At 46.1% G+C, this 15,587-nt stretch overlaps 1 protein-coding gene across 1 annotated transcript in view; it reads left to right on the plus strand.

Annotated features, from left to right (window-relative positions):
• The first annotated feature begins 12,088 nt into the window (after positions 1-12,088).
• The window catches only part of LSAMP (limbic system associated membrane protein), a 1,007,497-nt gene continuing 1,003,998 nt past the window's right edge, over positions 12,089-15,587 (plus strand). The window contains exon 1 of the mRNA XM_049824646.1: positions 12,089-12,471. Coding sequence (XP_049680603.1) covers positions 12,405-12,471 — 67 coding nt within the window. The 5' untranslated portion in view covers positions 12,089-12,404. The remainder of the gene's footprint in view (positions 12,472-15,587) is intronic.

Genomic DNA, 15,587 nt, shown 5'->3' on the forward strand with positions numbered 1-15,587 from the left:
TGTGCAAGTGGCAGAATCCAGAAGTCAAGAGTGACGAAGTAGATGTGCAGATGCCCTTGTGTTGCTCATTCAATTGTTGGGTCACTGGCACAAGGACTTTATCCTCATTTTGATGGTTTGACTCATGAGGAGAGCAGGCATCAGTAGAGCCCTTGCTGGTTTGGTACCAGGGCTCAGATGATATGGGTTCTGCTGCTGACTCTGGCAATAACCATGGGCAAGCTGCTGTATTTCCCTGTACCTAGATCTTGGGTTTGGCCGTGTATTTATTTCAGCCTTAGTAAGTAAGAGGTTAATCCAGCCATGGGTCCTTGATGGCACTAGGGCATGAAGAAAACTGAAATAAAATGGGAGCAATCCCTCTTAAGCAGGCCTCTTACAGGTCCCTTGTGACACCTAATGATGACTGTGATAAATAGCTTACAAGTGACTTTGACCATCTACAATTAATCAACACATCCCATAGTGTAAGATCACTGCTCGCTGGGGTGCAAGGTCATGGGCTTCTTGCTGACAGCATTTCTGAATGAGCCTAATCTTGTTCTTGCCACTTGATTTCACAGAGTTCAGACAAGAAAGGAGTCATCCATAAGCTGGGAGCTCTCTGTCACCCAAAGTAAGTAAGACTGACTTCCATGGGGGATCTAGCACTCTAGGAATGCAAGGTGATTGGAGCCACCAGCATGGCAATGCTGTCAGTCTGGGCATCAACCAGCCTCAGCAGAGCTGTGGGACCAGAGGAGCTACTCATTCAGCTAGGACAGGCAGAGCAGCATGGGGAAATCCCAGATCAAAGCCCTCCAGAGGTCACTGGAAAGATGTCAGGGAGGTTTCAGCTCATAGCCCCTGGAAAGAAACCAGAGGAACGGAGATGTGGGAGTCCTCTCTAAGCTCAGAATCCATTTGAAGCACAACCTCAGAGACCCAGGGTAAAGCCCAACATAAGAGAGCACTGGGGTTGGTTATTCTGATCCCTTTCCTTTTCTTTTGAAGTTATGGCCTGTTTTCTAATTTTTTTTCTATTTCCATTGTACAATTTTCCATCACCAAGCTCCCCACTCATCTGCCACTTGTCTGGGCAGCTGTCATCTAAATCTACACCTTCCCTGCCCCTGTCTTCACCAGCCTGACAGCTGAAGCTGCAGATGGCCTCTTTTGCCTGCCTTCCTCTGCAAGACTATTTTCAGATAACACCCCTGCAAAATGTAAAGGAGAAAGCCACAGAATGAGGGGCTGATGTACTGCTGCCTTTGCCAAGGTACCTGTGAACACAGAAACAAATCAAGCTGCTCAGTGCAGAGGGCAGAAGAAAGGCTGACCATATCTTCTGAATATCTTTTTTCTAAGGTTAGAGGATTGGTTTCCCTTGACCTGTACCTGGTAGTGTAGCAAAGATGCCACAAGACAGGCATTAGTGTCTATTCTAGGACATAGCATCCCTCATACACTGATGTTGGGCTACAAAGTCTCTGTGTGCCACCTAGGCTCTGGAGGGCCAGGGAAACCTTAAAAGGTTCATTTGTTCTTAGCACCTCCATTAGAATCTCTATTATATTGATTACAGTCCTAGTCTGGATGTTCTTTGCGAAAAATAACACAAGTTTTCATTTGCAGAGGTGTACGCTAACTGCATAGCTCTCTCCGGGAGCTGTCTATGAAGGGTCAGACTTCCCAATTCAGACAGGCCCTGTTTGGCAAAAGAAAAGCATCTGGAAGGAGCAAAAAGAGTCTCTAAATCAGTTCCTGATGTAACTCAGAGCAGTCTTTTCTCTTTTTTAATTCAAGCTAAGCTCAATTGATACTGAAGCAAGGTCCAGCACAGTGCAATTTCCAGGCTTACTTTTCTGACAACAGCCTGATAAAGAACGTGCTTATTATTAGGAGCGGGAAACTAGCATTCTGGGAGCAGGAGAGAATCACAAGTTAAACTCAAGCTATGTCTGCACTGCTATGAAACCCGTCTTGAGACCAAAGACCATGCACCACATTTGCATCCTGTCCCTATGGCTGCCATTCAGAGAGCCAGCTGGATGCCTACATAAACATGCTTGTTGACCCAGTGACTCAACCAAGCGTGTTCGGGCAAACAGTGCTGGGGACTCTGAAATATGTGCCTGGTCAACACCTGAGCTTGCATTTATAAGCTTAGAGTCTGTACCATAGAGAAGTTTGACCTTCAGGTAACTTCAGTCTATCTAAACAGAACCTAAGAGTATTGAATAAATTTAGTAGCTAACTATTAATATCTCTGCTATGACCTTCTTATGATTGTGACCACTGCAGCTTCATGGCAACCATAGACGCTTTCTGCCTTTAGCGGCAAATCTCTTCTGTTTAAGTTGAAGGATGGTTCTTTTAGCTTTTTGTATTCTAAGTGTCAAAGTACAAGCAACTTGCTTCCCATACAGCCCCCAAATATGCCATGTTTTGCTTCATTGATTTCTCAAGTGAAGCTGTCGTGGAGGTGGAATCACGCACAGCCAGATACGGAGTCGTTGTTCAGTCTTGCATTTGCCCGGAGATCCACTGGGGATGCAATACAGCAGTCTCAGTTTTACAAGATACTTGCAAGGCATAACCTCTCCAGGGCACATATTGAAATGAGATTCTGCACTGAGAGGGAAGGGTTGTACAGATTAAATGCATTTTTATATACTTTCCAATTCCTTACTCACCATGAACAACTTAGTGGTTTTTTAGGATGCTCTCATCAGTGTGCTCTATTTTCCCCATTTTAACCAATGAGAAAACAAAGCTTGATCCAAGCTCCCTTAACATCTAAACTGACCCATGGATTTAGTGACAGAGAAAGGACTTGGAATCTACTTTCCAGAATTTCTAGGACCTCATGGTATTTCCACATCAGATGCAATACTGTTTTGAATGCTTGGGCCCAGCAATATAGTAGTAAAATCAGGTTTTCCAAGTCAGTGGAAGTTGCATTTACCACTGGATTTCCCTCCCTCTCTAAGATGCTAACTTCTGAGGTTACCTACAATAGAAGCATCTGCTAGTCTAATTAGTTCACAATGTTTGTTGGCTTTGCTGTTGGTGGGAAAAAACTGTAGCACGGATGCTGTTCTTTTGGCAATTAAGTGCTTCTATTGGTGGAGGACACTGCTTGGAGAATATATGGAGCTACTCTGGGAGAAGCACACCTTAAGGATCTATTTTAGTGCTTTTTGTGGATATAAAAGTAGGTGATCTTAGGGAAAGTTATTGCACCATCACATGCCTAAGTTTCCCCATTCGTAAAATAGTAACGCAATGAGCTCTTGATCTACAGGTGGGCAGAACTAAACAAAACCTGGTTATTTTTATCATTCTGGATGCTGCCACTTGTGTATTATTGGCACGGGCTTTGGGCCATAGATTAATATGTTGCTGGGAAGAGAGGAGGGCAAAGAGAAACACCACAGAACCCTTTGGAATGGTGGAAAGTGGTGTTGTAGAGAAAACCCCTGTATCCATATTTTCTGACTGAGGAAGCAGGCCCCAGGAGACGGTATCTTGCCCAAGCTGCAGAAGAGGTTTGTGTTTCATACAGTTGTCCTCCTCCTTCCCTGTTCTCCTCTCCTACTATTGATACATGGTCTGTGATTCCTTATCATAAATAAGATTTGTGAGCTGTTTGGAGAAATGGACTGTCTCTTCTCCTATACTTGTGCAGCTTGTACAAGGGTATAAATAATAATAGTCATTTATGCTAATAATGTGTTTTTTAACCTCCTGATCATCCTCTGTCTGATAAAATAGCTACAGGAGAGAAATCCTGCTTTGAAAAAAGAAGCTACTGGCAGAAACTATTAACATTGCAAGGCTAGCAGAAATCAGGTAGTGCCAAACTTGAAGCTGCCTCCTTGTGTTTTTCCTTAAGTGAGAGACTGCAATTGCATCACAGTCTTATTTTTTTTAAATAGTAGGTGGGCTGTAGGTTCTTCTTTGGTTAGTGTGCTGAGTGTTTGCCTGTCTTAGCAACTGGTGTCAATGGCTTGAAATAATTTCTCACCAACCTTGTGTAGAGTATCTAGCACAACAAGCCTTGGTCTTGGTGAGGGCTCTGTACCACCCCTGCAGCACAACTGATAAACAGCAGCAGGGGAAGGTACATGTATACTCAATACAGAGCAAGTAAGGGAAAGGGCTGCCTTAGAGACTTTGCTCTTGAGGGGACCTGGATCAGGGGCCACTGAGTTTGGTAGAGTCTTTCAACTGCTTTTACTGGGCTTGAGAGCAGATCTTCAGTGGTACATAGAAACATGTGGAGCCTTGCCTATGCAAAGATTACTCTCTGCTCAGTATTGAAACCCAAGCTGCGCAAACCAAGTAGTAGTTTCTAGGACCTGTGATTTGGCCAGATGAAGACCAACTCAATGCAACCATGTTTGCATATTTTCTACTCTTCTGGGTAATGTTGTCCTCACCATCATAGGCTTGACTTTGCTTCAGAGATGCAGTGATATTGTTGCTAGGGTGGGCTGAAGACATAAATGAGGGCAGATTTGTAGGGAGAAGAACTATCAGTTATTTGACATCATGTAGTTAAAAGTCTGGATGCACTTTTGGGCATGCAAGACCATGTCCCTGGAAAGCCTGTTTTGTTTTGTTCTTTCAGCTATAGTCTTTAGTTTAATAAAAGATATTGCCTCTTCCTACAAATCTTGCCTCACATTATTTGCCTCTCAACTCTCTATCCACAGTAATTTCTGCACTGGAACTGTTAAAAAGAGGCACAAATTGTTTCCTCCACTAATCATAAAGCACTCCCCCAGTCCGAAGTATCTTAAACAGCCAAACCCTTGCTTGCTCAAGCTTTCGAAAATAAAACCAAAATCATAAAAATTCATCCCTAGTTAAGAGACTAGGTCTGAAAAACATCAGCCTGGGAGTTCATAATTTCAGGATGTTGTGAACCACTGCAAGGAGACTTTTGCGATGGGAATGCTTACATGGCTTGAGCTCCAGCTGCCTTCCAGACTGCTAAGTATGGATGCCGCAGCATAAAACACATCTGTGGCATAAAAAACTCCCTGTTTTTCTGTGTTTCTGTTCAGGAAATGCCAGGCTGTCCTCATATGTGCAGGTCAGTTCTCATTGCAGACAGTGAGACTGATGTCATTTGCCCCCCATATCTTCTTTGGGTGACAAGTACAGACTCAGCAGTCATTTGTGGGGGACTTTCTTGTATAAGGCAGATCATCTGGAGATCAGTCACCCAGGCACAATGAGCTGCACAATGAGCTACACAATGGTCACCCAAGCCACAATGGCTACATTTCCCTTTCCTGCTTTGCCTAAAGAACAAAGGACACGTACAGGGGAGCCTAGGCATATGGCAGTCCTATCTCTAAAGTCAACCCACAATATAGCTAGCAAAACCAACAAGCCTTAGCCTAAAGGTGGAAGTACCACCTAGGGAACACGATGCTTGACTTGTTGGGACCATGGGTCAGGAAGCCAGACTGCAGCATGCCGCAGCTCCTCCCCAGTGGGCACGGAGGGTTAATGGAGGGAAGCACAAGGCCCTCAGCTGTGACTAAAGATGTGAAAAGCAACAACTGGGATAAAAGCCTGCTTCTGGGCAGAGCAAGGTATGTGCCAGGGGAGCTGGGTGCTATTCAAGGAAGTGTCTTTGGTAGAGTGCTGTCTGGGGGAACAAGCCCTAGATCCCAGGAGGAGGTGAGAAAGGTCTGTGCTGCCAAGCTCTGGTGGGGATTTAAAGACCAGGGGGCCGCAAAAACACTGTCTTAAAAGGTGCTCTGTAGTGTTGAGGGATTGCTTGTACCTCTGCAGAGGCCAGTTAATGCTAGATGTGGCAAGGGTTTTGCAGTGTAAACGCCTCTCCCCTCTGGACTGTGAGTTCCCTGCTGTTCATAAGAGCTGATCAGACTTTTTTTTCTCCCCCCCAGCTTGAAAGAGCTGACTCTTTTCCCACAGAAAACATGACAACTCAAAAAATTATCTGCCAAATTTTTTTTTGGGTGCCAGCCAATTTTCATTTTCTTGTTGTCGTTCACACTTGGAGATTTCCAACAAAATCTTGCAAGTGTTCAAAGAGTGGAGGCCCTTTCTGCAGAACTTTGTGTGTGTATTTCCCCAGAGGCTGGTTTCTGCATGCCTGTGTTTCAGGCTTTCTCAGCATGGCCTGGGTGAGGCTCCCCTTGGAGAAGGAGTTGGCACCATGGATACAGCATGGTAGACATGCTGATAACGTCTGCTGTGCCATTTATTTTATATTCTAATTATGCAGCAATGTCAATGTGTGTGTGTATACTGCTGGCAAATGCTTTTTGTGAGATACCCTTTATGTGACCCAACTTGTAGAGGATGTGGGTCTGCTATGGCTAATGCTAGAGAAACTCTCTCAGCTGTTTGTGCTGTACCAGTTCATGCAACACATTCGTCTCCAAGGGTTCTCAGTTCAGTTCCCCACTGCGTCATTGCACGGTTGTTGAAACTAAATGAGGATTCTTTCCATCTCTTCCCTCCTTCCACCGCTCTTGGAGTGTTGTTGCTACCTCATTGGCTGGCTATTTCTGTGGACTTTTATCTTACAGAATTGCTATATAGCCACGTGCTGTCTTCCTCAGTTGCTGGCCTGACATTTATTTGTTCAAAAAAGCTACTTTAAGCTTGGAGTCTTGTAGAAACCCTGGTAGAAAATCCTTCTCTTGAAGAAGCCTCAAAAAGACACTGCCATATTTGGTAGGTTTCACAGCAAGATAGTAGAGAGGAAGAGAGGTGGAAGGGGGGGAGTGAGCAGAGAAGCTGAGAGAGGGAAAAGGGGGGAATACAGTTGAGTATGAAGTGGCAGAAAGGAAAGGGCAGGTGGGAAGTGTGGTTTGAGCAGGGTTGGCTTTTCTTGAATATCAGGCTGAAGGCGAATGAGAAGCATGAACACTGTTTTCTCAGTCTACATAAAGAAGCCTAATCAGGTGTGAGACTATTTATCATGGTCTTGATGCACTGTGCATCCCTTCTATGAGAACTCACATTTCTGGACACTGTGCAGTCCTTGACCTTGGATAGTGGTGGGTTTCACAGAACCACATGACAAATGAGTATTTCTTGCTGAGAGAACATCTCCTTCCACTCCCTTTCCCAAGATCACATGCAGCACATGCCACAACACTCTTCTAAATCACACTAAAATGCGCTATTTATCACAGATGCACTAGTCCTAAAGACATGCCATGAAACCCACAGATACAACACTCAATAAAACAAGTAGTAATACACATATGTCAGAGACAGACATGCAGGACAGGACACTAAAACATCTAGAAAAAAACACTCCTGAGTAATCTATGCCTTTTGTCTCCTGCTAGCTTTACCAAGCTCTCAGCTTTAAATTTCAGGACCACTCATTCTCTTATGTAAACCCTGCAAAATTTGCATGACCAACTGTGTTTTCAATACTATTTCTATTAAAGTAAAAAAAACACTAAGCCTTTTGCTAATGCAACATGACATTTGCACAGTTAAATAACAGTAATTTGAAAAAATCTGTAATGGAAAAGTTAAAAGTTCCTCCATCAACTTTAACATGCCTGCTTGAGAAGCATTTTATGGTAGGCTCAGTATAAAAACTTGGAAGAGAAAATATTATGTGTGTGCTGCACAATCAAGTTAATATTGATATTGCGTGAAGTGACTAAAGCTAAGATGAAATAGAAATGAAAGTGTGAGTGCTTAAACAGTTAATTGCACAAAGCACATTTATTTATTAAAAAATGGACAAGCATGCATGCACAGTGCATCTAAATGCACCCACTCAGCCTTAATGAAATACTTTTACTATGCATTAAAAGTAGCCAGCTTTCATTCAGCGCTCTGTCAGAATCCAACCTCTCTCTCTCTCTCTCTCTCTCTCTTTTTAAATACAAGATTGTAGACGTGCTCTTCAATAGCTGATATTTCTATGGTTCATCTGGCTGTTGAATACTGGGGTAAGTGGAAGAACTGCAGTAATTTAAAAAGAAAGGACTGAAGAACAAGGACTATTGTGTGTATTAGGGTTTAGTTAGTTGTTTTTGTTTTGCTGTTTTTTTTTTTAAATGTTTGGGGGTTTAGGGAGAGTTGGGCGTAATTCTTGCTTCTGTGTTTGCCCTCACAATGTGTAGGTAGCTGAGGGATTTGGCCACATGAAAAGTGGACTCACTTTTGGCAGGAGACCAACCCCAGAGGACTTCAGCCCACAGAATCTGATACTCCTGCTCATATTTAGTAGCCTAATGTCCCAAGTAACCCTGTTGGTATGACTCAGCACGAGCAAGGGAGCCAAAATCTAGCCCTGAATGTTTCTGAAGGTTAGGAGTATGTCAAATAGGTTGTAAGAAATAGCTGTTTCTCCTTTCAGTCATGCTGGCTTCTCCAGGGAAGTGTAAGATGCTGCTACCTGAGAAACCGCTTCTTCCTTTGCCCCTTCTCTCTGGAATTGTAACTGCCACTGCCCATTCTGTATGAGAACAATACTGGGTTCAGCATCATCTCACACAAGTTTTATCCCTATGCAATTTATGGAGCAAAGATCCAATTCTATTATTATTTATTATTGATGTTTATTATTGTTTATTGTTTATTATTTATTATTATTCTTTCAATGCAATTTCTATTACATAAATGCTTAAAGACTCCAAAGAGGACTGAACCCAACAGGCCATGGCATATTCATATCCAAAGCGTGAGATGGCTATGCACTTGAGAGCTGTATATTATGGGATTATGCGTAAGTTTGTCTGTAGGTAAAGCAGACTTTGAATGGTTGCCTAATGATCTGATGAAAGTGGTAGGGCTGTGGAGCCCTGTAGGATTATGTGTAAGGTAGGTGAGAGATGAGGTTATGCATGTGACTGTGGTTAGCTGGGAAGTTGGGATAGATAGCAGATGAGCTTTGGTGCCATGTATGGGGCTGAGGAGAAGATTTGGGACAGGGTATGAATGGATATAATGACGTATAAAGGTATAGGACAAATGAAAGGAGGGATGCCAATCATATGGACAGTCATAAGAGTCAGAAATGTACAGAGCTGGTGTGGTATTAAGGTGGTGGCCTAGCAGGTCCCTCAACCTGTGCTAGACATTGGTTGGGATTCCTGCAACAAAAATCAAACCCCATGTATCTCCCGCTCCAAGCCTACAAACTGATTGTCACTACTTGATTTTTGGCACGCTAACTTGCAAATGCATCTTGAGTGGCAAGTTTATTTTTGCCTGTGTGCTCTTTCAGACCATGTTGTGTTGGTATCTGTGGTGGGTTGACCCTGGCTAGATGCCAGGTGCCCACAAAGCTGTTCTATCACTCCCCTCCTCAGCTGGACAGGGGAGAGAGAATATAACAAAAGACTCATGGGTTGAGATAAGGACAGGGAGAGATCACTCACCAATTACCATCATGGGCAAAACAGACTTGACTTGGGGAAAATTAATTTAATTTATTACCAATCAAATCAGAGTAGGATAATGAGAAATAAAACCGAATCTTGAAAACACCTTCCCTCCACCCCTCCCTTCTTCCCAGGCACAGCTTCATTCCCACATTCTCTACCTACCCCTCGCAGTGGCGCAGGGGGATGGGGAATGGGGGTTATCGTCAGTTCATCACATGTTGGCTCTGCCACTCCTTCCTCCTCAGGGGCAGAACTCCTCACACTCTTCCCCTGCTCCAGTGTGGGGTCCCTCCCACGGGAGACAGTCCTCCATGAACTTCTCCAACATGAGTCCTTCCCACAGGCTGCAGTTCTTCACGAACTGCTCCAGCGTGGGTCCCTTCCGTGGGGTGCAGTCCTTCAGGAGCACACTGCTCCAGCGTGGGTCCCCTGTGGGGTCACAAGTCCTGCCAGCAAACCTGCTCCACCGTGGGGTCCTCTCTCCATGGACCCACAGGTCCTGCCGGGAGCCTGCTCCAGCGCGGGCTTCCCCCGGGGTCACAGCCTCCTTTGGGCATCCCCCTGCTCCGGCGTGGGGTCCTCCCTGGGCTGCAGGTGGAGATCTGCTCCACCGTGGACCTCCATGGACTGCAGGGGGACAGCCTGCCTCACCGTGGTCTTCCCCACGGGCTGCAGGGGAATCTCTGCTCCGGCGCCGGGAGCATCTCCTCCCCCTCCTTCTGCACTGACCTTGGTGTCTGCAGGGCTGTTTCTGTTACATGTTCTCACTTCTCTCTCTCTTGCTGCAATTGCTGTTGCACAGCAACTTTTTCCCCTTCTTCAATACGTTATCCCAGAGGCGCTACCACCGTCATTGATGGGCTTACCCTTGGCCAGTGGCAGGTCCATCTTGGAGCCGGCTGGAATTGGCTCTATTGAACATAGGGGAAGCTTCTAGCAGCTTTTCACAGAAACCACTCCTAGAATCTCCCCGCTACCAAAACCTTGCCACAGAAACGCAATATACTATCAGAGGATGAAAACCATGTAAAAGGGAAACCATGAAAAAGAAGCGTGCTCCTCCAGTTGACTAGAGTCAGTTGACTTTAACCCACTCTAATATTTTTAGTCTGATTTCCTTGGGAAATGAAGCATAGCTAATAGCACATGTGTATCTGTTTGTCCATATGTTCTTCCTCCCAATAATTTTTCAGCGTAACCAATTTCAACCACATTTAAAAGAGGGTGGAAGGATGAAAAGTAACTTGTTCCTGCATGTCTTTTAAAAACTGGTGATTAGGTAATGCCCTACTCCCTCCATGGGGGAAAAAGCATGAATAACGCAGGTGGTACCTGGCAGCAGCCAGCCAGGCCAAATGGTGACTGCATTTTGCGTTGCGTTGCGTTGCATTGCAGTGTGCATTTTGGTCCACTAGGAAAGCAGCACATGTTTCCAGGCTAGCCACAGCATGCCGTTTCTTTTCCCTACAGGGGATATGATGGGATCTGGCTTTTGTTACAGCAGCATGAGGGGGGATTTCGGAGACAGCAGACAAGAACCCGCAGGAAGGCAGGCTTGGTGCATTCTGTTCACAGAACAGCTTGCTCTGCAGCAGTCTAATAAGAAATACTTCTGGAGCGGCGTCATTAATGACAAGAATCCTACACACCTTTCCTACATGTGCACGCTCACCATAGCGTCCCGCATCCGCGCTGTGTAAATTGGAGATTGGTACCCTTTAGTGGTGGTATCCTCTTGGGCTGCCATGGTGACCGCAGTGAAGGGGGCAATGTGGCCTGAAGAGGGGCCACGGCACTGGGTAGGCAGCCCACCTGAGCCGTCACACTGCATCCCAGGGACTGGCCTTTCAAAAGTTGCGCAGTCGCACTGCGTCCATGTCCCCAGGTGCAAAAGGACACCCTTTTGTGAAATGCCTGGAGAGGTACTGATGAAATCCCTGTGTGAATGTTAAGTAGTACTTCATTGCTGCTGTTCCTTTCATCAGAGGCAATGATTTTAGGGGGCAATAGAGCTACAGGAGCTAATTACTCCTTGGGAAAAAAGTTCGTGCTATGTACGGTAGGAGGAACTGTATTTGAAAGGAGAGGAGTAGCAGAAGAAGCCTTCTGTGGGCAAATGGTGGCTTTGCAGGCTGGATTTCCTTCACACAAGGATTCCTTCTGGTCCCTCTGAAATTGCACGGAAGTCACGGGAGATCCAGCAAAGATTAATGCAGCCTGATGCTTGCTATTTTTCCTGGAGTCCTTGGCAGCTCTGTAATTACAATCAGTGCGTCTGAATCTCCCTCTGGTCCCTGTGTACTGCCCAGCAGTGACACCAGCATCAGAGAGACCTTTGCTTCAGAATTTGTCAAGCAGAACTCTGCTGAGGAATCAAACCTGCCCCGCTGCGTTTCTTGTTGTGGCAATGAGGAATATTCCTTTGCTGAATAACCTCCCCATGTCAGCTGGAGCTGGAGCCTTAGGGACTCCTGGGCCCAGCGTGGCTCATAGACCTGTGATCCAAGAGATACATTTGCAGAGGAATGAGAGAACCATATTTCTATAGCATAACATATATATATTTATATATATAAAAATAAAATAAATGAGCTAGCTTGCAACACTAGGTGGCAGAGGTGGGATCTTTTCTGCTCTGAGCGCTGTCCTATAAGGCATTGCTTGTTTAAGTACAGTCGCATTTAGTTGGAGCTGCAGGAGAGAGACAGAGAGATTCTCTGTGTTTACAGCCAGCGCAGGCTACGGCAAGCATCTAACCTGGCCCCCCCTTTCTCCAGCACTTGAAGGGGAGAGTGCGAGGTTATTTGGGAATCTGGCCACCGTAGGTCAGCTTTTGCTGCGACTGGATTGTCAGAGCTGGTAAAGCAGAGCCCAGGGGGACTGAAGGGAGACACAAATCCCATTTTCTTTTGAGAGGAGAGAAGGGGGGGGGGGGGGGGAAGATAAATTGAGAGAGAGAGAGAAGCGAAGAGACGGAGAAAAAGGCAGAGGAAGCGGAGCGAGTGAGAGAGAAGCATGAGGACCTACTGGCTGCACAGTATCTGGGTGCTGGGATTCTTCCTGTCCCTCTTCTCCTTGCAAGGTATGTGATGAGTTCTTTCTTGCAACCTCCTCAAACCCTTCTGCTTGAATTGAGGCTGATGGACTGAGGATGGCCTGAAACATGGAGCTGGAAGCTGGAGCTTCCTCTCCCCCCCTCTTCCCCTCCAAACCTTCCCCCCCCTGCCTCAGGAAATAAGCCAAGGAGAGATCGCTGCTGGTGAATCCTATGGTTAGAGGGCACTGCATGTGACTCACTTTGCTGCTGTATTTATGCTTTTGCAGAGGGGGAGTTTGAGGGGGGGCACAGTAAGATTTGCAAAGGAAAAGAGGGGTGGGTGAAGGTGGGTATCCCCTCCATCCACAGCCACTGTTTCTCAGCACTTTGGGTCAGAAGTACTGATGCTCCTGGATTCTTCACCTTCCTGAGGAGATCAGTGTTAAGTTTCTTTTTTTTTTCTTTTTTTTTTTTTCCTTTTTATTTTTATTTTGGTTTTGCCCAGAGAGGGGGAGGTTAGAGGAACCTCTGTGCCTCTGGTCTGCCTGCGAAAACACTATGTCCTTCCCCTCCACCAGGGAAAAAAAAAAAAGAGGGAGTGATGGAGGAAAGACAGGAGAAGAAAATTTGTTGGGTATGGGATTTTGTTCAGTGGAGAATTGCCAGCTGGGTTGCTTGCTTTAAGAGCCAAGTGTGAGTATGGAATTTAGTTTGAAGTGATGACAGGCATGCTAGCTGGTTTTGAGATGCTTTCTGTAAACAGGAGTTAAGGGTTAATGCATCCCATGCTGTATGTATAAATACATGTCGCACATGCACATATAATCATAGCCCTCCAAATCGCAGCTTGTACATGATCCACACTCACTTATATACACCAGTGGTCCTTCACACACGCACACATACACACACACACACATATATATACACACTCATGAATAGAGCAGGGAAGATGAAGAAACTCACTCTGGCACATACAGTTCTAGCTCCCTAGCACATGCAATTCCTGGAGTGCCAGTCTGCCTCTCTCGCGCTCACATTCTCTCTTCCACTCTCCCCCCACCTCCTTCAAGCCTTTCCTTGCGCTCGCTCTCCATCCTGCACACTAGTGTTCGTGGTTGCTTGCATATAAAACTCCCTTGCCTATCCTGCTGCACCAGCCTTGTAAGCCTGCATGCGTGCACACATATACACACATATAGGTGAATATATAAATAAAGAACATATATGTACTCTGTCTGGTCTACTCTGTGCCTCACGGTCTTGCATTTGCAGTGAGCTGCACCCTTAGAGGGTATCTTGCTCTGACTGTCTTCACCATAGACAGAGCGCTTTTCTCTCACTCTTGTGCATACTAGTGCATGAGTGCCGTGCATGGACATATGCCCAGTCACAGCATCCTCAGTTCCCCTTAGCTCCTACTTTTATACACAGTCTTGCATGCACTGTCCTCTTCTATTTTGCAGCTACTAAGCAAATTCCCATACAGGCATGCTCCCTGACACACACATGCTCTCTGATGCAGCCTCACACTTACCTGGCTCTACTGCAAGCACTCACTATGAAATGCCTCATTTTTTTTACCTTCTCACATTTACTGAGCGCTCCTTTTCATACAGTCTCACTTCTTATGTTACTGGGTTGCATACACATGCTTTTCACTGTCACATATTTTCTCTAACTTGCATTCTCTGAACTCTGGATTGTGAATCCAGCACCAGCACCTTCCAGCTGATTTCCTCGCTGTGAAGTGGCTATTTCTGACAGGGCAGGAGGATTTTTTCCAGCACACAGGATGTATGGGGGGGCAAGAGGAGAACCAGTACTTGTGTAACATAATTAGCTAATGTCAGCAATGAAGTTGCATAGCTTGATGTGAACTTCCCTCTGCTCTGGAGGAGTAGGCACAGACCTGTCAAGGAAGATGGACACTGGCAAATCACAGACTCCAAACATTGCCTTTCTCTCTGATGCATGTTTCCTAGCCTGTCGTCGATGGCGCTTGCTCCATGCAGTGTTTCTAAGTCACAAGCCTTCCCCAAGTTGCGACCAGAGCATCCCGATACTAGCACAACCAGGAGCTGTTTCAGTCCTTTCTTATAGCTGTAGCTTATGCCAGACTACAGGCATTTACAGGCTTTTACCTTCTATTTAGTGAGTTACTATTGCTCGTTTTATCAGCCACATCTATTCGGAATTTGAAGGCATCAGGGAAGGTCCTTTGAGGGCTGTCTTACTGGGTACCCTCTGAGAAGGCAGAGGCAACACAGTTGCCCTCCCTGGGTTATGGGATGGGATGGGATGGGATGGGATGGGATGGGGGCGGTTTGCAAACCTGGAGCTGCTTTTTCTACTGCTCCCAAACTTCAGACATGATATAAACCAGACCCAGACCACTGCTCGATCTAGTTTCATAGCCAGCGGTAATTTCCTTTCTCTGATCTGGAGGGTGCGAGGATGGGGAAGCTGGAATATTGGGACTGCACGGAAGGAGAAAGGCACCTCACAAGCAAGCCCAAAGATATCTGAAGGAGTTAAAAAGGGGTGGGAAAGTATTGTGCCCTTAAAAAACCCAAAACCCAAACCAAACCCCAAACCAAAACACTTATTTAACATTAATTGTTATTCACTGAAAGCTGTGGTAACAAGCCTTGAACACTTCTGTAACCCTGCTGAGCACAACTCTGGGGAGCTCTTACTCTAGGAAACTGCAGTCGTGGCTCTGAGAGGCAGTGACCCCCGCCGGACTGCTTCTGAGCGCATCCCTCCAGAGCCAGCCAGCCGAGCCCGCGCCTCTGCGAGCTATCCAAAACTTGTCTGTGCCTTCTCTCCCCCTTTTTCTCGCTGCCCGCTTGGGGGTGTACCGGGGAACGCAAAAGCAGCTCCTCATATTTTTCTGTTCCCCCAAAGCCACCAAAGGTTGGGGTGAAGGGGAGCGATGCCGGCACCACTGGGCAGGGCCGAACTGAGGCTGAATAGCAGGCGATGGGGGTGCAGGGGAGGAAGCGCAGCTGAAGCTGGCAGGAGACCTATGGGCTCCACCGTGCCAAGTGGCCACCACAGGCTGCCTCCTCCAGTGCCTCTGCCAGGGGATATGTAATGGGTTGCCTGTCCCCCGCCTGCCTGGGCTTTGGCACAGAGACAGGCTTTGCTCCTTCTCC

This window comes from Accipiter gentilis, chromosome 21 (genome assembly GCF_929443795.1).
Source record: "Accipiter gentilis chromosome 21, bAccGen1.1, whole genome shotgun sequence".
Lineage (NCBI taxonomy): Eukaryota > Metazoa > Chordata > Aves > Accipitriformes > Accipitridae > Astur > Astur gentilis.